Below are 24920 nucleotides of genomic sequence, written 5' to 3'. Positions count from 1 at the left end.
TGCATTTGAATGTTGCAGTACTCATTCTCATTACACGACCTTGTGGTCATTAATCTCTGTATCTATATCTACATCTACATCAATACTCCAAAAGTCATCTTGCAGTGTGTAGCAAAGGGTACTTTGTGTACCACTCTCACTTCCCCCTTTCCTGTTTCAGTTGCAAACAGTTTGTGGGAAGAATGATTGCCGGTAAGCCTTCATGTGGGCTCAGACCTTCAGTTTCACCTTCATGGTTTTTTCACGTAATAAATAGAAGGAAGCAATATATTTGTTGACTCATCAAGGAATGCACACTCTCAGAACGTTAACAATAATCCACACCATGATGCAGAACGCCTTTCTTGCAGCGTCTGCAACTGGAGTTGGTTGATCATCTCTGTGAAGCTTTTGTGCCTACTCAATGAACCTATAACAAGATGTGCTGCTCTTCTTTTAATATTCTCTATTTCCTCTACCACTTCAATGTGGTACAGATCCTGTACTGAGAAGCAATATTCAAGTATTGGTCAAACGAGTGTTTTGTAAGTCACTGCCTTTGTTGTTGAACTACATTTCCCGAAGATTCTTCCAGTGGATCTCAGTTTGGCACCTGCCATACTCATTAATTTTATGTGGGCATTCCACGTCAGATCCCTCTGTGCATATACTACTTGATATTTTATGGAAGTAACTGCTGCTAGTTATTGTTCTGTGTTTGTGTAATCATACAATAAAGGGTCTTTTTGTCTATGTGTTTGTAAGAAATATGTTACATTTGTTTATATTGAAGGTCAATTTCCACTCCCTGAATCAAGTGTTGATCCTCTGCAGGTCTTCCTCCATTTCTCTCCAACTTTTTTACATTGTGACTTCTCTGTGTACAACAGGATCACCCACAAAAAGCCTCATGGAAATTCCAACCTTATCTGTCTCGTGGATGGACAGAGCAAGCTGGGTTTGACACGACTGTTGTTTTTGGAACCTATGTTGTTTCCTAAAAAGGAGATTTTCAGCCTCCAGGTATGTCATAATACACAAGTAGAAAACATGTTCCAAAATTCTACAACTAAATAATATCAGAAATATAGACCTATGTTTTGTGTGTCCATTTGATGACCTTTCTTGAAAACAGGAATGTCCAGTCCTTCTTTCCAAACTTCAGGAACGCTTCACTCATTGAAAGACGTACAGTATGCTGCTGCTAGGGGGAGGTCAAGTTCTTCTGGATACTCTAAATAGAATCATACTGGCATCCTGTCAGGTCCAGTGGCCTCCCCATTCTTAAGTGATTTCAGTTGCTTTTATATCCCATGGTAGCCTATTTTGATATGTCATTTTGTCATAAACAAAGATTTAATGAAGGAACTACAGTGCAATACTCAGTGAAACAATTTTGGAAAAAGATGTATAATATTTTGGTCTTTTCTGTGTCTTCCTCAGTTTCAGTGCCATTATGGTCGCAGAGTGTGTGGACAGATGGCTTTGATCTATTTACTCATTTAATAAAAGACTGGAACTCCTTACGATTTTCTGTCAAGTCGGTAGATAGAATTATAATTTCATATCCATTGAATGCTTCACACATTGTTCTCCTTAGGCTAATTTTAGCTTCGTTAAATTTTTATTTGTCTGTGAAGCTTTGGCTATGTCTAAATTTGCAGTGAAGCTCTCTCTGATTTTGTAGCAGTTTTCTGTCATGGCCGTTAAGCTATGGTGGGTCTTTTCCATCCCCTTATAACTTTGTTTGGCATACACCTGTCTCAAGTGTATTGTACAATGCACTTGAACTTTGACCATTGATACTCAGTGTTGTTAGTGCTGGAGATGAAATGTTTGTACTGACTGCTCAGGTAATCAGAAATGTGTTCCTTGTCACACTTGCTAAGCAGAAAGATTTCCTACCTTTCTTTTTATTCCTATTTACAGCTGTATTCAGTGATGCTGTAATGGTTTTATGATCACTGAATTCCTGTTCTATGCAACTAACTGAGTCAAAAAGTTTGGATCTGTATGTCAGCAGCAGATGTAAGATGTTATCTTTATGAGTCAGTTCTCTTGTCTATAGCTGATAAGTTAAAATCTCAACCTAAAACTGTTGCATGACCAGAAAATGTATGCAAAATATTCTCCACATCTCCCCTCAACTCTTCCACTATTACTGCTGCTGAGACAGGAAGTCTGTAAAAGCATCCGGTGACCATGTTTGATCCACCTCTAACACTTGTCTTTGCCCAAATTATTTCACATTTGGAATCTGTACTAATCTCACTAGATATTATCATTTTTTATGTATATACACACATCTCCACCAACAGCATTCACCTTATCTTTGCGATACACATTCCTGTCAGAATATATAAATTCATTGCTATTGACATCTGGTTTCAGACAGCATTCTGTCCCTTGTACTATCTGGGCATTGTTACGGTTTATGTGTGAGATTTGTTCTGGGCCCTTTCCACAGATGCTCCTGCATGTAACTGATACTATATTTACATTTTATGTCTCTGATCTGATATGATAAATACTACTATTTCTGGGCTTGGAAGGCATCTTATTAAGTCTGTGGAGGGATTTCTCTATTCCAAAAAACCCACACATGCACATCACGTGTACTCTGCTATCTTAGTAGCCACATCCTGTGTGTAGTGCACGCCTGACCTATTAAGAGGAATCCTACAATTCTACACCCGGTGTGGAGGTCAAGAAATTTGCACCCAGTACCATCGCAGAAACATCAGAGCTTCTGGTTTAGACCTTCCACTATGCTACACACCAGAGGACCACAATCTGTTCTCGGAATGATGCTGTAAAATGATAGCTGTGCTTCCACCCCCACAGTCAAGGCTGTCTTCACCATCATGATGTTCCCTATTTGCTTAGGATTATTTGTTTTTAGGAGGTTGTGTACATTATCACAACCATTTAAACTTTGAGTGGGCTCCTGAAATAATTACTCAAAATAATTTTTTGAGAAAGCATTTAGTACAATTTTGGATGGTGTTTTACGCATACCAAAGACTTTAAACATGAGTTTTCACCAACATATTGAAGGTAGATTGATGTCACTACCAACTATAATTGAATGAGTAGGATATCCATTTAAATGAGACTCAAGTTTTCTTTGAATCTTTCAGGGATTATGCCATCTAAAGAAACCAGTTATTAATGTATTCTGTTTGTCAAGTACAATCTTTACCTATGCTAACTCACAGGAACTACCTACTTAAAGTTCATTACAAGATAAACTACTTCCAATAGCAAATGAACGTGGCAGCACCAACTGTATTTAATCCTCAAACAACTTACAGGTATTCAGCCAGGTAATATTTTGAGTGAGCGCCGATATTTTGGTGGGAGTACATCCCGCCATTTTCAAGGCAAACTGCAACGGTCAGGCGATGTACAGGCAAATTTAAAACCTCAGTTCTTAGACTGATGCAGGAAAGTAACACTAGTGCCACCGAAGATGACCAGAGACAGAGATATCGATAGTGAGACTACGAACTAGGAGGCGAGGTAACATTGACTCTGTCCCTCTGTTTTTTGACAAGGGAGAGAGCAGGATTCCAAACAGAGTTTAAACAAAAACCTCCATCCCTGTTCACAAGGTTGCTCACTAATTTAATCTCAACTGCTTCCTTAATAGCACTGCCCCAATAGCTGCACGTGCATGCCAATATCTTGGTGTTGTTATATAGCATGAGGTGATCAGTATCCAAGCAATGCTCGGCAATAGCAGATCTACTTGGCTGCCATAATCGTGTGTGCCATTTATGCTCAGTACATCAGTCCTCCATGGTCCTGATAGTTTGACCAATATATGCCATGCCACAGCTACAAGGAATGCGATATACACCCGCCTTACACAAACCAAGATCATCCTTAACAGAACCCAAAAGCACTTTAATTTTAGATGAAAGTCGGAAAACACATTTCACATCGTATTTCGATAAAATACAACTGATCTTGTTGGAAGTGCTTCCTATGTAATGTAAAAAGGCAGTAGACTTAGGTGTCGACTCAGAATTATCATCAATCAGCCAATGCACAGTTGGTCGATAGCACAACGCACGTTCAATCTGTCTATCACTATAGCCATTTTGATGAAACGTAACTTCAAGGTGGGACAGCTCAGCTGGCAAAGTCACAGCATCGGAAACGACATGTGCCCTATGTACCAAGTTACAAAGTACCCCTTCATGCTGAGCTGGATGGTGACACTATTAGCCTGTAAATACAAGTCAGTGTAAGTACGCTTCCTGTAAATTAGGAGAATTAGTATGGTGCACAACCTTGGCAAATGTTGGGACATGATTTTCATCACGACACCTCAATAAAAACAACAAAGCACATTGCAGTCTAACTTGACAGTTATGAAGTTTATCCAATTCTCCTGCCACCAATTGCATTAAGGAACATGCTGGATTGGCTCTTGTTCGTGAAAGGATTTGTTTTACTCATTCATGTTTGGATTCTGTTTCCAAAGATTTGTTTTGTTTCCATTTAATGGTTGCTTTGAAATTGTCTGATTTCACTTGGGACTGGTGCCTCATGGACTCAAGCCAACTGAGAATACAATTCTGTTACTGCCCAGCATTTGGCCAAGTTTGAACGTTTTCATGGCTCGGAGTCTGATGTTATATCTCAAAGTTCTGTGATAAATCTCACAGAGAAAACTTTTGATGGCACAGCCTTATCTGTGCATGGGAAGGGTTTAAATTTTGCACCCACACTGAAGGGTTTGCCGGTAGTTGATTTTATTACTTCAATTGAACAGGCAGTTTGCAAACTACATCCTGACACTGCAGAGGAGGTTAGGAGGGAGTCCTGCCGTGTGTTCACTAGGGTTCGACCACCCGAAAGTAATGTAACAGCAGCGTAGAGGGCTGCTTTACACTCTCTCAAAGTTGATCCTGATATTATTATTTTACCTGCAGGCAAGGGCAATGCCACCATTGTTTTAAACAAACAGGATTATGGACAAAAGATGCAACAATTACTATCCGACTCAGCGTATCGCAGAATCAATGCAGACCCCACAAAAAGTGTTGAGAGAAAGACCAACAGCCTCCTGAAGAAAAGTGGTTTGTCTCAGAACACTATCAAGAGTCTTAACATCTATAGTGCTTTTCCCCCTAGGATATATGGCCTTCTGAAGATATACAAGGAAGGGGTTCCTTTCTGTCCTATAGTGAGTAATATTGGCGCTCCAACATATCGTGTAGCCAAGCATCTTGCTTCTCTGTTGAGTCCACAAGTTGGTCGATGTGAACATCATACCAGGAACTCAGCTGATTTTTTACGTCATTTGGAGGGGCTGCAGTTGAATGACTCTGATATTTTAATAAGTTTCGATGTGGTCTCTGTCTTCACTCATGTTCCTCTGTCCGATTCGTTGTGGTTAATTGAGGTTAGGTTTGGTGCTGAATTAACTAATCTCTTTCGGCATGTGTTGACATCAATTACTTTTTATTTAATGACCAGTATTACGAGCAGACAGATGGAGTCGCAATGGGTAGTTCGTTGTCTCCTGCGATTGCAAATTTGTTTATGGAAGACTTCAAGGAACGTGCATTGGAGTCGGCGCCTTTGAAACCTGCCCGTTTCTTCAGATATGCTGATGATACTTTTGTATGATTACCTCATGGTAGGGAGAATTTGAATGCCTTTCTAGAACATCTGAACTTGATCCACCCGAACATTCATTTTACGATAAACGTGAAAGACAATGGTTGCCTTCCGTTTCTTGATGTTTTGGTTAGGAGGAAGGATGATGGATCATTGGGACATGCAGTTTACAGGAAACGTACACACATTGACTTGTATTTACAGGCAAATAGTTGTCACCATCCGGCTCAGCGTGACGGGGTACTTTGTACCTTGGTAGACAGGGCACATGTTGTTTCCGATGCTGATACTTTGCCAGCTGAGCTGTCCCATCTTGAAGTTACATTTTGTCAAAATGATTAGTGACAGACAGATTGAACATGCATTGCGCTATCGACCAATGGTGCATCAGGTGATTGATGATAATTCTGAGTCGAAACCTAAGTCTACTGCCTTTTTGCCTCATGTAGGAAGCACTTCCAACAAGATCAGTCATATTTTATGTAAATATGATGTGAAATGTGTTTTCTAACCTACATCTAATATTAAAGTGCTTTTGGGTTCTGTTAAGGATGATCTTGGTTTGCGTGAGGCGGGTGTATATCGCATTCCTTGTAGCTGTGGCATGGCATATATTGGTCAAACTATCAGGACTGTGGAGGACCGATGTACTGAGCATGAATGGCACATACAATTACAGCAGCCAAGCAGATCTGCTATTGCCGAACATTGCTTGGATACTGGTCACCCCATGCTATATGACAACACTGAGATATTGGCATGCACGTCCAGCTATTGGGGCAGTGTTATTAAGGAAGCAGTTGAGATCAAATTAGCGAGAAACCATGTGAACAGGGATGGAGGTTTTTGTTTAAAATCTGTTTGGAATCCTGCTCTCTCCCTTGTCAAAAAACAGAGGGATGAGTCAATGTTACCTTACCTGCTAGTTCGTAATCTCACTATGATATCTCTGACTTTGGTCATCTTCGGTGGCACTAGTGTGAATTATCCTTCCTGCTCTCAGTCTAAGAACCGAGGTTTTAAATTTGCTTGTACATTGCCTGTCCATTGCAGTTTGCCTTGAAAATGGCAGGGTGTACTCCCACCGAAATATCGGCGGTCGCTGAAAATATTACCTGGCTGAATATCCGTAAGTTGTTTGAAAATTGTACATACCAGAAGAAATTCAGGTCCCACACTGTATTTAATCTATCCTTTCTGAACACCATTAGGTTCTTTGTAAAAATTTTCGCTGAATTTAACTCCGGTTTTAGCTATAATGATTTGAGCTTCAGTGCTTTCTGTTAGTGCTTGGAGCTCTGGTTACGTCCAAACACAGCTATGACAATTTACAACTATAAAACTGATAGATCCTAGGTATACCCTCATTCTCTGCTAACACTCTTACCATTTAAAAACTGTATTATGACTGTGGTCATCGACTTAACATGGAGTTCTGTGCCAGTTTTGACTTTCCCCTTCTGTGCTTACTTATCCAGCAATAAGACCCTCCTTACCTTAAACTTTTCTTCCTCCACTTAGCTTGCACATTGTGCCCTGCACAGTCAAACTGCTGCTGAATATTTTTGTCTGTTTGAATACTTCTTTACTCAGCCTCCAAAGCATTTAAGGTATTGGAGACAGCTGAGGCAACCAGACTTGCAACATCTCCTGGATCTTTTCACTTACTTGGAAAGGCTTGCTTGTAATTTCGTCTTCTCTAGTCCTAACATTACTACTGCAGCTCACAAAACTCCTAACTCTTCTCGTTATAGAGCCAAATCAGCTCTAAATTTCAAGATAAGTTGCTCTTTTCCAGTATCGTATAGCGGTAATGGTAATCACTGCATCTTCAGAAGAGACCTGCATCATTCCTCATGTTGATGGTATTACAACATGGCATGTGTAAATCAGTCTGATGTTCCTCACTCTGATTGCCATTTCTGCTGATTTTGCAGTAGTTTGCACACTGGTCCGTTATGACAGATAAGGTGTTCATGTAAAAAACTCTTTTCAAAGAAAGGTAACATCTAAGGAATTGCTGAAATTAATTTTGACTAAACTGTTTGAAAATGAGACTTTTGTGACAATTGCATCCCGTAATTGAAATTTAGCTCAGAAGTTTAAATACATTGTGTAATATAATTTACTTAAGAAAGATAGCAAAATTATTAACAAAAAATAACTTCATTTACAAAAGAGAGATGAAAATTATTTACAATAGGTTACATTCACATGATCTGTAAGAGCAATTTAGTTGATCTTAGGTGTTGACTGACGAAGATTTTATGATAGATGCAAATGTTTACTGACAGAGAGACAGAGGTTCAGTTAATTCACCACTGATATGCAATGGAGAAAAATCTTACAACTTGTCAATTACATTAAATTCAACTAACAGTTGTATGAAATAATGATGTTAAAGAAAACTAAAATTTATTGATATTTTTGTAAATGTAAATATTAAAGACTGCCTCTGCAGCCAAGTGGTCAGCACATTTGACTCTCATGCAGAGGATCCAGATTCATAGCCCAGTACTACCAGGGATTTTTCCTTGGTATAACTGGAATGGGGTACACTTACCCTAATGATGCCAATCGAGAAGCTACTTGCATGGGAAGAAGTGGCTCAATGGTCTGGAAAATTGACAATAGCTGGGAAATTGGTATGCTAATGCTATGCCCCTCCATACCACATAACGCCACATGGCATCCAGTCAAAACTGTGTAGTCTTCAGGGGTTTATCACAGAGTTTAGTTTAGTTTTTAAATATTAAAACATGAGGAATGATGCAGGTCTCTTCTGAAGATGCAGATTCACAGCCTGGTACTACCAGGGATTTTTTCCTTGGTATAATTGGAACGGGGTACACTCACCCTCATGATGCCAATCGAGAAGCTACATGAATGAGAAGTAGTGGCTCAATGGTCTGGAAAATCAACTATAGCTGGGAAATTGGTATGCTGATGCTATGCCCCTCCATACCACAAAACACCACATGGCAGCCAGTTGAAATTGTGAAGTCTTTAGGGACTTATCACAGAGTTTAATTTAGTTTTTACATATTAAAACCTAGCTTTCATGAACAGTGACATTGTATTGTTACCAGCTGTAAGAGAGGAAGAAAAGGAATACACTACAACTTCCTACATAGCTGTGTTAATGAAAGAGATTTCCACTTGTCTGTGGGCTTTTGTTCTGCAGATTTTCGTGACTATTCAAAACAATAGTCTCATTAATTCAGTTATGAAATTTTTGCAATGTTTGAAATATGAGTGTAATAAGAGTAACTTGGACGGGTATTACAAGAAGTGTATATGCTGCCTTTTCAATGGGAGTAAGCTGATATTCAGTTACTGTGTAATTAAGTGTGTGGCAATTGAGGAGCTACTTGACTGAGAAGTAGTGGCTCCATGGTCTGGAAAATCGACAAAAGCTGGGAAATTGGTGTGCTGACCCCATGCCCCTCCATACCACATCTACATGATGCCACATGGCAGCCAGTCAACACTGTGCAGTTTTCAGGGACTTATCATGGAGATGTTTGTCCCTTTAAGTCAATACAAAATTATGGCAACTATGTTTAACACATTAAAAAAACAAAATGCTATAATAAATTTTTGACCAGTGCCAAATGGTGGTTCATATAGACCAAAACTAGTAGCTAATTTTCATACAGTTTATACAGCAGCTGATAGTGTACATAAATACATCTTTCATTAAACGCTTTTTATAGCTGTAACCTATCTGATTTTCATAAACTCGATTATGTTTTCACATGGTTTCTGTTTAAAAATTGCATAGCCAAAGAAAGCATGTGTTTGGAAGGACAACAGTGCATTTTAGTCATTGAGGTGCAATATTCCCAAGGAATCTTTGTTGCTTATTCTTCTATGATCTTTGTCTGGGGAGAAAAGTAATAAGGGTTGTAGAAGGTTATACGGTAAATATCTATTTGTGTCTAAAGTACAATATGGCAGATTATTGCCCTCATCATCAAGTATATACTTCCCTCAAAGAAACTATAACAGAAGGGTATTCCATTTACTTACAGAAAAGAAGTACCATACTGATAATTTATTTATTTCGTATCTGAATCCACAATATGGCAAGATGGAATGAAAAAAACAAGGACGGCAACACTGATTTTCAGATCTCAAACAGTAAATTCTCATCCAATTGTTAGACACATTGAGATTACAGGTATTGTGACAGTCTGATATTGTCAGTGCACTAACGGTTCATCTATGTAGAAATCTTTACAATCAATGTTTCATTAATCATGAGCAAAAGTCATCATTTTACTATACACAGATCCAGCCATTTATATAAATTTACTTTTATCACTAGTCTACTTTATTACAGCACACATCGGTTACAACATTCTCTCATCACACACAGTCTTTGTTCACATAGCATTTTACATTTCATTCTATTCTTATTTTGTTCAGAAAATAATAGGTAGTAGCTTATTACTGTCATACTAAAAGCAGCTACTTTAAAAAAATAATTTATGAAGAAATAAAGTTGGATTCTGGAGGATTCCTGATATTCTGGTCAGTTTTTCTTCAGCTCAATGTGTGAGAATGTTGGGGGGAGGGGGGGGGGGGGGAGCAGCATGTGCATGTAGTAGTAACATGGATGTGAGTGGCTGTGCATGCCTACACATGTCTATGCACATTCATTTTCATCAGAATATGAACCAGAGTAGTTACCCTGGTAAGTCCCTGTTAATCAAAGAAAGATGATCTCTCACACTGCTTTATCATGGCACATAGTAGTATCAATTCTGTTTCTCATTCAGACCAGCAGTACAGTATATTAATGCAACAAGTTTACAGAAACATAAAAAAAGAAAAAAAATATATGTCTGAAAGGAGTAAAATAAATTATAATGGCAAGAGATTCTTCATTGCAAGTTGTGCACCAAATATAGGATGAAAAAACTTATTAAAATATTTTGTAAAAACAATAAAAAGATATTAACAAGGAAATGGCAAGAGTACGAGATTCTTAAATACAAGCTGTGCATCAAATATGACAAAATATATTCTAAAAAATAGACAGTAAAAATCTCCAGTCAGGAAAATAATATTAGTATTCCAGTGTGACACATTTCACTTTCAAGTATTCATTAAGGGCCTCCTCACCTGAAACAGAAACAAATGAAAAATCAGTCTCCAATTATTGAGAAAGAAATCCTTTCAAATTGGGTCCATTCTTATGGTCATATAATCTGCTAACATATAACTGCCGATTTAAAAACAAATGGTTATATGTAAAATTTAACCAAGTACTCCAATGGTGCGCAACGAAAAAAAAAAAATCACAAAACATGCACAATCTCTTCTTATAAATCAATATCTTGTTTGATTTTAAAGAGAAAACAGTCCAGTGACAATTTATTGTTAGTTTCTAATGAGGAGAACACAATTATTGCTATGCCCGTTCCGCAAAAGGTAATGGAGGGAAACAACTGAGAAATGTTACTGCAACTCTTGCATCTGTAAAGAAGACTATCCTTGCCATCTATGAAAATTTTCACACTTGGAATTCCATGGAAGATTTTTCATAAAATTCTAGGATATTCTGGTCCTATAAAAATGCAATGGATGGACTGGAACATTACAATAAGTCTAGCGTTTAAATAGTTGTTGATGTTATAGGGTTGAAATTGCTTGAATAAGAAGGAGAGTTACTTTATTTGTAAAGGTCTGTAAAAAAAAAAAAAAAAAAAAAAAAAGGTTAAAAAGGTTCAAATGGCTCTGAGCACTATGAGACTTAACAGACCTCAGTCCCCTAGAACTTAGAACTACTTAAACCTAACTAACCTAAGAACATCACACACATCCATGCTCGAGGCAGGATTCGAACCTGTGACCATAGCAGTCCCGCGGTTCCGGACTGAAGCGCCTAGAACCGCTCGGCCCCACAACGGACGGCTGTCTTGATCACTTGTATGATCAAGATGGATCTTTACAAATAAAGAGCCACAATATTACTGCGGACTCATTTACAGACTTTACGTCTTCAATTGATAAGAAGAAGAGGGTGTGTGGAACAAAAACATAAAATATCAAATTCTGGATTTAAAAATGCATTCCCCTGAAGAGATCACACCAAGTGTCACTGCCACATATACTTTGTATTAGCTGATAATGAAAAAAATGTCCAGCATTGAAAACCAAGTGAAGCATCAAGCACCAATGACAGACAAGATTACTATATAATGGATGATAAATGTTAAAGAGAAATGAAAATCATACAAGGTGTGATTGAAGACACCATAATAGGGCCACCAGTGTTCTCAAAATACACAGACGATTTGTCAGATGTGGACAGCAGCACTTGCAGAATAATTTCAACAGTTCATTCGACCAAACTCAACATAAATGTGCAAATTGTATCCACATTGCTTTCCTATTCTTGGGACTTAAAACACTAATATATTTTTACTGGAGAGTTCATTACTATATGAAAATTCTTTAAATGCATTTAGTTTCTTCAATTTCTTTCTACTACATATCTAGTACTACATTTGCTCAACTAAAGCTTCTGTTGACATCACAGGAAATCCCAACTTACTTTATACTAGTAAGTTCATTGTTTAAGTGGCTGTTACACAGTTGTTGCTACAGACTACTACATCAATTAATTACAAAATGCGCACACTCAGGTACACACAAAAATTAAGAAATAAAAGGATGGTAGATCAGGGTTCAATAAGGTAATTAGAGACTGAATACAAGCTAGGATTGAACAGTGATATGGAAAGTAATCAGCAGTGTCATTTTCGAAGGAAAAACTCTGGGCCACACCTTAATGATTTGGGGGAAATCACAGAAAACTTAAATCTGGATGCCCAGAGATGGGTTCAAACATTACTGCTCCTGAATGTGTGTCCTGTCTGTTAAAAACTATTTCATCTCACTTTGTATCCAAAAAGGAAACTGGACATATACACAATGACATTAAAGAAGCTTAAGACATGACTGTAAATTGTAAGACCAAATTCAGTTGTTTAGATATGAACCCAATGAAACTTTAAGAGAAATATAACAAATGTTATGTGTAACAAAGAGGATTTAATTTGATATGACAACAAAAGTAATTTACAAGAAAATTTACAACTGATAAAGGAACTGGATAAAAGCACAGAAGAAGAAAATCTGCAGGTCACATAACAGCATATGAAAGTGCAAAGCTAAAAATACAAAATGAAAACAGAAAACTATGTGGGGAAAGAAAAAAAGAAAAATCAACGAGTTGCCCAATCCTTGGTGAAGAATAAATCTATGAAGCATTATCAAGAAGAGGAAAGTATGGAAGAAGTGTATCAAGAAAGTATGAATATATGAAAAAATTTACACAAAACAAAGAGAGGAAAAAACTGAGATGGAAGGAGTTTGATAAAATGGGAAAGCACTAAGATTACAATGACTCATAGTATGATTATCAACAAAGCCACAGGACCATGTTATGCATGTATTACATACGGTGCTGAGAGCTACAGTGCCGAGAGCTCTATGAATAGAAAACCAACTGAGGAAGAGATCATAACTGTATCACTGAAATATGAGAGATGCTTACAACAAGCATAATACAGTGGCTCAATGATAAATTACATATAACATCAAAAAAGTATAAAGAGAAAATAAAAAACTAAAAAAATATAAATAACAGCATCTGACACCAAAGTAGAGCAGCTGTTGAGACACTGGACTCACACCTGGGAAAACAACGGATGAGATTCCCATTCACCCATCCCGATTAAGTTTTCCTGTTGTTATTGGGAATCACTTGAGGCAAATGCCGAGACGGCTCCTCTGAAAAGGACATGGTGAACTTCCTTCCCTAATCTCAACTTGCACTCTGTCCCTAATGATTGTCATCAATGAGACTCTAAACCCTTATCTTTCTTTTTTCCATTTCATACTCCACCACATTATCAATTGATAACCAAAACAGTTAAACAAAGTATCTTAAAAAATAAGTGACTGGCTCAAAGACTTATTGGCTAATAGAACGTAGTGAATGTTCAACACAAGCAAAAGTAATACCAGTAATGTGTCCAAGTAAGTATAATAGAATTGCTTCTGTTCTCAATAAACATAAATGATTTATCACATGGAACCAGAAGCCTCTCAGATTGATCATTGATAATACTGTGAAACATGCCACCCCCTCAACAAAAACATAAAATATCAAATTCTGGATTTAAAAATGCATTCCCCTGAAGAGATCACACCAAGTGTCACTGCCACATATACTTTGTATTAGCTGATAATGAAAAAAATGTCCAGCATTGAAAACCAAGTGAAGCATCAAGCACCAATGACAGACAAGATTACTGTTGAAATTATTCTGCAAGTGCTGCTGTCCACATCTGACAAATCGTCTGTGTATTTTGAGAACACTGGTGGCCCTATTATGGTGTCTTCAATCACACCTTGTATGATTTTCATTTCTCTTTACTCCTGTACCACCACCAGCACATTGCTCTTGTCAATTGTTCATATGGCTGCACCAACTACTATTTTCCCTCTGGACAAACATGTGACTGATTGATGAGCACATTCCTCAGTTTACTCATAGTGCAATTTTGATGTAGTTGAATCCAAAATATGTGGGCTTCTCTCTATGCTGGCATGAGTGGGACATACACATTGCCTGATGTCTGGCATTCATATACTGCTCTGAGCCACTGATACACAATTTGACAAAAAACCCCAAAGCCTACAGCATCTTTAAATACTACAAAATGTGTTACTGAAACCATTATGTCATTTATGGGTTATAAATTTGAGCAGCCTTCTGATAAGGACACAAAGTTGACGATGAGTTGTCAATTTGGTTAAGAACTCATCTAGCTACAAACTTTCATACAGAATTCACTTGACTGATTTTGAGTCAATTGCCAGTCACTTTTCTACATTTATAGGGAAAAAATCATTCATTCAAGCTAGAGCAAAAAGTGGATGATAGGCAAGTATTCAGGGCAGTTTGAGAGGGTTTCTCAACACAATTGACATATTTATTTGGCACCCCCCTCCCTCCTACCTCAGGTATTAGGTACCTTTCTTAGGCATTTGCTCATTTTATTACTGTTGTAAGTGTTATTATCTCTCCTCCTCCCCTCCCCCCCCTCCACCCTCATAGCTGAAAGGCATCATTCACATCCTTCATACAGTGGAACTGGGTTCATTTCCTGGTGACAGTACCAGTTTGAATTGACACACCCGTTGCTGAAATGGCAACAGACAAAAAACAATATACACCATGCTGTGAGCCACATGAGATTCATTATTTAACAAAAAACATTATAATAAAAATGTCATTGTGTTATTTATATACAGGGTAGATCATAATCAATAATGAAACTGACAAGTGAAAAAACACAACAGCAGAAGCAAATGCATGCCACTAAATATAGGTCCACAAATGCGCCATTTGTGAGCCAGTTTTGAAGGTTTGGTTACGAGCTGCCACTCACTTCACTACGAAATACTGTTCTGGTACTATACATGTACATGAAATATAAACTTTTCATGTTATATACCCATATAATTAGGCTCAAATTTCACCCATGACCCAATATACCTTGCACAATGTTGTGGAGACTAGTACAAGCATGATGGGACGCAGGCATATTTTGCTGCTGACGTAAGATGACATTTAACACACCAGTACTGCATAAGATGGGTTAAGCAGGCCCTGTACCTTGGCCACAAAGGTCACCTACCCTCAGTACTCTGGACTTTTTTGTCTGAGGTCATCTCAGTAGTGTCATCGACATGGTTGAAAATCTGAAGCAGTGAAAAGTAAAGTCGCAATTTATGAGATGATCCGAGAGTGTTTGAAAGAATTTGTAACTCACTGCAGTATTACCTCCAAATGTAAAGGTGCAAGACCTTCTTTAACAGACACAAGTGTACATTAAATTGTAACAAGTATGTAGCCTTGTATTTCCTGTTAAGGTGGGTGCTGGATGAAAATTTGAACCTAATTAGATGTGCACTTGATCAAAAAGTTTACATTTCGGATACATTTAGAGTAACCATGATAATAATTCATACTGAAGTCAGAGATGACTACAACAGCACATTAGCAATTATTTCGCAAACAGCTCATCTGGAAACCCATGTTTACTGCAATTTTTTTGCCTCCCATATCAAGTACTTTCAACCGTTTCAGTTTTCATTACTAATTATGATTCACTCCATATACAAATGTTTCATTAACAGCCCAAGTGACCACTTGTGTCACTTGGACCTTAAATTTGCCCCGCAAGTGCTTTATAGTTATCACACTGTCATATTGTCTCTAAAAGTATTCATTTGTTTATGTATTCACATTTTCTATTATATCATGACAAGTAGATTTCTGGTACTTTACTGAGAATTAGCCCTAAAACTTAGATATGAAAAAGTGTTTCACTGAGCAGCACTCTTGTTAAGAAAAAATGTTTCATCACAACTGAACAGTTTTTATGCTGTAGTTAAATATGTTGAATTTTCAATTTATCTAGTGGTAAAATCAATGAATGATTATACCATTTATAGTACGATAAAAGTGTTAATGACCTGTACAACCTTATCTGGTTATTTGGAGGGCACGACTCACTTAAGCAAATATTTCAAGCAATTTTCCAAAACAGTCATATGTTGAATGCTTGGTTCTACACACTTTTATATACAACATGGTGAAGTTATATTATTGTATTGCAGGAAATGTTCTGTGTAAATTTGCTGAAAGATTTTCAATAACTGTAATCCAAAATATTTGGAAGCTAAATAATATGTACCCAAGTCTTTTCCAAATCCAGATTGTTTGAAACCTCCAAATGGAGCTGCCACATCAGTCTTATTGTAGGTATTTATGAAAACTGTCCCTGCATCTATTTTCTCTGCTATGTAAAGTGCACGATTAATGTCTCTTGTAAATACTCCAGATGCGAGTCCAAATTCTGTGTTGTTTGCTCGGTTGATTACTGCGTCAATATCTCTGAAACAAATCAAAACAAATATTCTGAAATTGAAGTAAAATGCAACTAGATGGCAAATTTTGCATCTTGCTCAAGAAAAACATAATGGTGAAAAAATGAGTGTATTCACTAGCCTGTGGAACAATGAATAGAGCCAATTCATCAGTCATTCATGTTGATGTATGAACACGATGAATGTGGGTCATATCAATGTGTTTGCTGTCAAATACACTTTACAGTTTGTAAATATTTATTCACTGTGCACAATGTCAGTCTTATTATGTATCTTTGATAAGACCAAATATACATTATTTTGATAACAAAATATCATTTAGGCATGTCAGACTTTTCTGACATTTCAACTTGCATGTGAGAATGGTTATAAAGCCAAAAACATGATTATGTGAAATAAATAAATAGTAGAATGAGATTTTCACTCTCCAGCGGAGTGTGCGCTGATATGAAACTTCCTGGCAGATTAAAACTGTGTGCCGGACTGAGACCTGAACTCGGGACCTTTGCCTTTCGCGGGCAAGTGCTCTACCAACTGAGCTACCCAAGCACTGGCAGAAGTAAAGCTGTGAGGACGGGGCGTTTGTCGTGCTTGGGTAGCTCAGTTGGTAGAGCACTTGCCCGCGAAAGGCAAAGGTCCCGAGTTCGAGTCTCGGTCCGGCACACAGTTTTAATCTGCCAGGAAGTTTTAAATAAATAGTAATTTACAGTCAAATGGCGTAAATTTCTTTCAAAAACTTCTACTTAAGTATGTTTCCCCTTGAACGAAAAATTTTATTTCATGTTTCCTTTTAACTTAATTACTTATCATTGCTTATCACTGCATAATAGAGGGTACTTTTGATCCAATTAAATTAGATACACTTTTTGTTCCACAGACAGGAGACTACAAATACATATTTATAAAAACCTAAACTAGATAAATTTTTGAACCTTCCACTTATGCTAAGTGAAATGGTCCTCATGGATTTGAAATAAGTCAAAAAATTGTAAGCACATTTTCATTTAGATAATAATAATCACGTAACAAAACATGTAAATGTACAATACACTGAGGTTAATATGATAATCCTTGGGTTATTGTAACCACACATTGACAGACAGGAAACAGTTCACAATATTTCTTTCTGTTGATCACACTACTGCAATGAAAATGTGCCGAAGTTGGCTTTTACATGACATTCACATTACCTGATATTGCTAATTATATACACATCAAAGGGTTCTAGTAAGTAATTTGCAAGGTGAGTGGAAGACATTGAACGTGATCCTTTAAGCTCCTGTTACACTGAGAATATTTATAACTGCTGGCAAGTTACCAAAAATGTGAGTTTCTGAATAATGGACACTTTCTGGGCCACAACAAGCGACTTTATTTCTTTGTGTGAAGATTATTCTTATTTTTGGTACTGTTTAAATGAAGTGAGCTTTCAGTTTTGAAAACAAATATATTATTGACAACAAATTTTATCACTGGATAAATATGTTGGGAAACAATAGGTGGTAATCCCCAGCTCCCTGAACACACCTCTGCAGGATGTTCTTCAGTCCACACAAGAAATAATTCACGTTAAATGGTTTCAAATTCGGAGAACTTTAGCTTTGTTTGCTGAGTTAAAAAAAAGGATCGTGTATGACATTATGGAATGATATGTTTCCCCCAATTAAATTTATTACACTTATTAATGTCCATGAAAATTTCACTAGCTGATCTTTCTAAAACTATACTTGATATGCAATTTATTGTACTTGCCACCTCCTGCAATCTGTGGCAGACTTCTTGTTAATTTTAAAATTCCCACATATTTCCAGTGTTCTCTCTGATTCTTCTCAAGCATGGATTTAGCATTACTGAATGCAAGGGGAACACAGTGGTTTTAGTAAACACTACATTGTTGGGTTTTCATATTGTCACGGCAGCAGTTTCGGCGTATCCAGTGAACGTGTTCTTTATAGGACACTGTCAGAATGGAGTATCCCTTCTTCACTCAGTTGCTTACTTGTAAAGACATTGATGAGCTCTAGAACAGGACAGTTCCAACACCCATAACAGTACAAACATGGCTGCAGTATACCCACCCGACATCTGCCCCAATTCCTACAATAACAGCCCCTTTGCCTCCTGCATATCATAAGCTCAACAGTAGGTTTGTATTTGACCCATGAAGGTTTGCTGAGACTGTATTCAGTTCTACACAGTAGAGTGATTTTTGAGAAACACAGTCATTCTGTAGTGTAGGTTTATTCACCTACACTTCATCTTTGGGCCTAAACTCAGAAGACATGCCAATTTTGGCACTGTAAGAGATGAAAAAATGGTGAAGTATCAAGGTCAATAAGATGTTTGGGCTTTCTTGAACTATCCTCTTCTTGAAACATATGAAGCAAAATTCATTGCAACATCCAGCCATAGAGTTAGAAGTTCTGTAGCCCAGCTGTCATGGCTAAACAGTAACATGCCAAGACGTGGGGAAGATGAGCATTTTCATTCAGTCCTCAGCTGTTTAGAGTTGACTCAACTGACCCATATTAAAAATGCAAAAAGATGTATTTTGGATATACCAATGAAATATGCTTACCTTTATGATGTAATAGTAATCTACCTTAAAAAAAGAAGAGACTTGATAACTATCAAATGTTTAAGATACAGTGAGTGAGTTTTGTGTATTTTCTGTCAAATTTATTTCTTTGGTCCAAACATACACTCAAACTCAGCTAATCAGCTATAAGAAAAATGGAAATTTGAGAATCTTATCCCTCTTGGAAAAATTTCTGTGGACACCCATGCTTCCTGGATCCCCTCCACTCCCCAACCTATCAAGAGCATTAATGGATGATGAAAAGGGGTAATTCCCCTTCAACGGATCCTCCATTACAACAAACCCCTGGCTTTAATATCCACTACCACTTTCTTGTACTTGTCTCTCACTTTTAAGGGTTTTTACACCTGTGCGCCTTGCAGCTAGTCACCATGCAACTGTAGCTTATGCCACATGCAAGCAGAGGCACACGTGTAGGTGCATGCTTCTTCCTCAACATGTGCATGCGAGTGAATCCATTTACACCTCTGTTAACACTGTGCACCTCTACTTCCATGTGGAGGCAAGCTGCAGATGCAAGGTGATGAACCACAAGGCACACAGTTGTAAACACACCTTTAGTTTTCTCAAACCATATCATTCACCTGCACCATACGAGACTTATACTTCATTCCTTTCCTTTCCTTCTTTCATTTTTCCTTTCCTTCTTTCTTTTTTCCGTTCCTTATCCTACAGCTTAATACTCAGTGTCACTCAGTTTTATTTCCAGATGACATATTTGTAATCATTTAAACTAAAAGTCCCAATCAAATTCCTCAATCCATCATCAATACCTTAGAAAAATTAGAAAAGTAGATTAAAATTAAACACAGAAAAACTCAGTTAACACAACTTAAAACAAGCAAAGTTAAATGATATCCAAATTCATTGTAAAAATCAGAATTTGTAGAAATTTGTGAAATTCCTTGGAATCCAGTTAGACAAAAATTTATCGCAGTATATACTTTGCAAATAAATTAAATAGTCTAGCATTTGCAATAATGATACTATTACAATGCTATCAGTATGGACATAAGGAAAGTAGTATATCACAGCTACTTTGTATCAATAATATAGTATGGAATTATATTTTGGAGTAGCTCAAACCATATGTCTCTATTATTAAAACTTCAAAACACTATCATTAGAAATACGTACAATGTAAAGCAAAGAAAATCATGTTGCTCACTCCTAAAAGATCTAAGCACATCAAATGTTCCCTCACTGTACATCTATGAACTGATTACCTTTGTACATGGTAACCATCATTATTTGTACCAAATCAATTTCAACATTATTACAGCACCAGAAATCAAAATAATTTTATGCTGCCCACCCACAATTTAACGCTTTACGCTCAAACTCCACAGTATGTTGGTATGAAAATTTACAAGGTGAAAGGAAAGAATTTTTCCACTATTAATTTATAAACAGTACAAAGGTGCAGAAATGTTACCATTCAGTTGAAGAGTTCATGGAGGATGATCTGAAAATTTGAGCTTGAGAGAACACATACTTAGGATGTTATATTTCGTTATTTTTTAAAAATCCACATGTTGTGTAACAATTATGTATTCAGTACAGTATATTAAATTAATTATATTTTAAGGAAAACTGTAAACAAGCTGTTGTGTTTTGATGTTTTGATGACTCTCCTGTACACCATGTCAATGACTTGAAATTGTATGTTATGAGACAATAAACTTCTATTCAATCTGTTTCTCCTATTCTTGACCCTCATCTTTTTTCAAAAAATAAGGTTACAACATACACAATGTTTAGAAAACAGAACACCTGGAACAACTGGAGATAGTATGTTCATATTCACAAGACATGTACATTAGCATGTTCTGCAGAAATAATTAGCACGAGGTCAACATCTACATTGCGACGCAACACCACCTACCAGTAAAATGTGCCTGTGGCTCTTGTTGGCACAATGAAATGAAGGTAACGGACCAGTCTGACTTGATCAGATGTGCAGAATGTTCCGCAGACATAGGCGCAAACCGTATCGTCAAATTAGCGAGTTTGAAACAGGGCACATTATTGGCATGAGGGAATGTGATGCATCCATCCAGGAAACTGCTTCATGGAAGGCCATAGAACACAAAGGCCATAGAACACAACGAGATGGGTTAGGTCACACCACCCAGACAATCGCCTGCAAAGATCGACACCTCATCCGAATGGTATTGCAGGACAGATCTGTGACCTCCTCAGCTCTGGCGCAACAGTGGAACAGAGTAACACATCACATACTACCAGGGGTGACAGTCCATCACCATTTATTATGGCATGGATTATGTACGCGACATCCACTTCTCCACCTAGCTTTGACGAATATGCAGAAACATGGTACACAGCAATTGTATACGGAACTACATCACAGGGGACAGGAATGGCAACAGATAGTGTTTTTGGATGAATTTAGGTTCTGTTTGTTTGAAAATGATGGCCGCATTGCGGTTAGCCACAGACTGGGGGAGCAGCATCATACTGACTGCATTCGCATAAGGCATACAGCACCAACTCAAGGCCTTGTGGTGTGGGGTGCTATTGGATACAACTGCAAATGGCAGGTGGTGCATGTCCAGGGCACTGTGACCAGAGTGACCTACGTGAATGGCATCCCATGACCCATATCCATATCCTTTCTGCACAACATCCCAGATGGCATTTCTCAGTAAGACAATGCATTACCACATGTTTCTGCATGAACATGTGCCTTCTTGATGTCACACTATGTCAGCCTTTTGTACTGGCCTGCCAGATCACCAGACTTGTGGCCAGTCAAAAATGTGTGGGATATGGCAAAACGATGGGTGCAGTGCTGTGACACAATGCCAACTGTCACAGATGAACTTTGAAACCAGGTGAACGCAGCACGGATGGTTATACCACAGGACACCATTTGTGCTTACACATGTTGATGTCATTATGCATAGAATAAATTATCTGGGCCCATGGTGGACCCTGTGCCCACTAGGCAATGGGACACATGCTGAACTGAGGTGACTGAAATGCTGATCATTTCTGCAGAGCATACTAATGTATATATCCTGTGAATATGAGCATCCTATCTCTAGTCGTTCAAGGTGTTCTGCTTTTTCTAATCAGTCTGAGAGTTGGTAAAGCTCTAAGTTTTCAAAGGTCGGAAACTGGAGCAAAAATCAAAATGTGAATTGTCTGTTGTGAAACAGGAGTAGTCTGTATCTATAGTCCGTAAATATGAATACGATAATAACATGTTTTTAGTCAGTGTGTGATTTATAATATTCAAATAAAGTGAATACTCGAGAGTCACACATAATTGCTGCCAGCTCCCTTGATTCCTACACAGCATCATTAACCTCCTGCTTCACTGAAAACAGTTCTCTGCTCATGTGCTCTTTCAATACGGCAAAAAGAAACAGGTCACTTGGTGCTAGCTTGAGACTATACCCAGGTGATCCAGAATATCCCAATAAAAGCCGTTAATGACTTCTGCCAGTTTACCTGTAGTGTGGGCTGAGGTTCATCATGCAACAAACACACCCTTTTCAACAGCTGTTCTAACCCCCACCCCACCCTTTTTTTAACTGCCTGATAAAGCCTCTAGAGGGTCTCTCAGCACCTGTCAATATTTATGGATTGACGTGGAGTCAACAAGTCAAATATAAACAAAAATTCTTATTAAATCCTAAAGAATATCACAACAATTTTTTTCCTGACAGAGATATAGTATGATACCACTGCATTAATTGCCTTTTAAACTATGGCATGTACTGGGTCATCTAGGTTCCATACGATGTCACAGGAGATTACAAGAATTCTTCATCCCTCACAAACAACCCTGAGCCAACTCTACTCATTTTATATGTGTGGTGTTTTTTCTGTCAGAAATTTAACATAGTGGCTGTAAAAATCAATATTTTGAGGGAAGTACCAACGTCAGCCACAACTGGGCATTGCAACTGCGGCTGACATCAGTACCTCCTCAGAATGTTGATTTTTATTCTTTAATGTGTATGCACAATAGGGGCAATACTCCTTGTGGGAATACAGGAAATGCTGTGAGCAAATGAGGCAAATGGACAGGGATGCTACTTCATAGTGTGCAACAAGTTGAGAATTTGGGTAAGCTGGTAAGTGTGCTCAGATAGCAGTTAAAGCGACCACTTGCATAAAGCAGAAAATCCGTGAATCCGTGTTTGACACAAATTTTCAACTTTCACCATTGAATTGCACTGCACAATGAAAAATGGGATAATGATGATGCACCACAAGTGAGTTATGCAAATTGGTCACAAACTGGCACTCATATAGGTATCAGGCACAATTGTAAACTTTGGCAGCCGACAGATGCATGTGTGATGATGCAGAGCAATTTCACAGCACAGCTGGCAAGGATAAAAAACAGGGGACATGTTGATACCAGGACATAAACTCTTTGTAAATTTCATTCAGTATAATCAGTTGGAGAGTAACTACACCTTGCAGACAGGTGCATGTACAATATACACAGATGTCAGTATTTGAGAGAGATTGTATAGTTGCGCTCAAAGAAGCTGGTTGGAGTAATCGGTGAATCGCTCGGCATTTGAATAGAAGCGATACCACTATATTTGATGATGTTGGCACGAATGGGTGAAACATGGCCAAACACAGTGTCAAGAAGGAGACAGCTGATCTAGGGAGATGACAGAATGAGATGACCGAGCAATCGTCAGAAAGGCACTCAGAGCCCCAGATTCATCATCATCAATTCAACATGCAACTGGTGCTTCAGTGACCACATGGATCATTAATAGATAGCACACGCAAGGAGGAATGAGCTTACTGTGCCCCTTGCACTGACTATCATTGACCTCTGTACACCAACAAGCCCATCTGCTGTGGTGTCAGGCACATTCAGCCTGATATCTCATTGACTGGAGCAGAATTGTTTCCAGTGATGAGTCCTACTTTGAACTGAGCCCCAATGACCAGCAAAGACATGTCTGGAGATGCACTGGTGGCAGTGGGATAAAAACCTGACTGTTGCCCATCATACAGCCCAACAACCAGGAGTGATGGTCTGGCGTGCCATACCATTTCATAGCAGGACCCCTTTGGTTGTCATACATGGCACCCTTACGCCACTGTGGCACATCAACAATATTCTATGCCTCATTTTGTTGCCCTTCACAGCAAGTCATGCTGGGCTTATATTTCAGCGCAATACTGCCACACATTCATGTTGCGAACTTCTACTATTTATCTTCGTGCTTGCCAAACCCTATCTTGGCCAATAAGGTTGCCGGATCTCTCCCCAACTGAGAATATTTGGAGCATTATCAGTAGGGTCATCCAAGCAGCTCAGGATTTTGATGACCTAATAGAACAGAATTTGGGACAATATTCCTCAGGAGAACATCCAACAATGCTGTCAACCACTGACATGCTGAATAATTGCTTGTGTAATGGCCAGAGGTGGACCAATATGTCTGACTTGCTCAATTTGTGAATCTCTTCCTCTTCAATAAATCAACCAATTTTTCTGATAATTTGAGCATTTATTTGTCTGTACATGTACATCACATCTACCAATTTCCATCGCATTCAGATTATACCTTCATGTTTTTTTCCTTCCTTAGATTCTATTTCAGTGTCAAAATGCAGCTGACATCAGTACCTTACTCAATATATTAAATTAAATTTCTTTTGTGCTAAGTTATTAACATTTTCAGCATCAAGTGAGTTCACAATTTTTGGAAATCTACTCAACCAA

General features: G+C 38.0%; 1 protein-coding gene across 1 annotated transcript in view; it reads right to left on the bottom strand.

Moving 5' to 3' along the window:
* Positions 1 to 9660: 9660 nt before the first annotated feature.
* The window catches only part of LOC126470481 (cytosolic 10-formyltetrahydrofolate dehydrogenase), a 159570-nt gene continuing 144310 nt past the window's right edge, over positions 9661 to 24920 (bottom strand). The window contains exons 15-16 of the mRNA XM_050098351.1: positions 16398 to 16597; positions 9661 to 10743 (exon numbers count right to left, since the gene is read on the bottom strand). Of these exons, the coding sequence (XP_049954308.1) occupies positions 10688 to 10743; positions 16398 to 16597 (256 nt within the window). The 3' untranslated portion in view covers positions 9661 to 10687. The remainder of the gene's footprint in view (positions 10744 to 16397; positions 16598 to 24920) is intronic.

The sequence above is a fragment of the Schistocerca serialis genome, chromosome 3 (genome assembly GCF_023864345.2).
Source record: "Schistocerca serialis cubense isolate TAMUIC-IGC-003099 chromosome 3, iqSchSeri2.2, whole genome shotgun sequence".
Lineage (NCBI taxonomy): Eukaryota > Metazoa > Arthropoda > Insecta > Orthoptera > Acrididae > Schistocerca > Schistocerca serialis.
The sequence above is the reverse complement of the archived record's forward strand: the minus strand, read 5'-3'. Positions and strand labels throughout refer to the sequence as shown.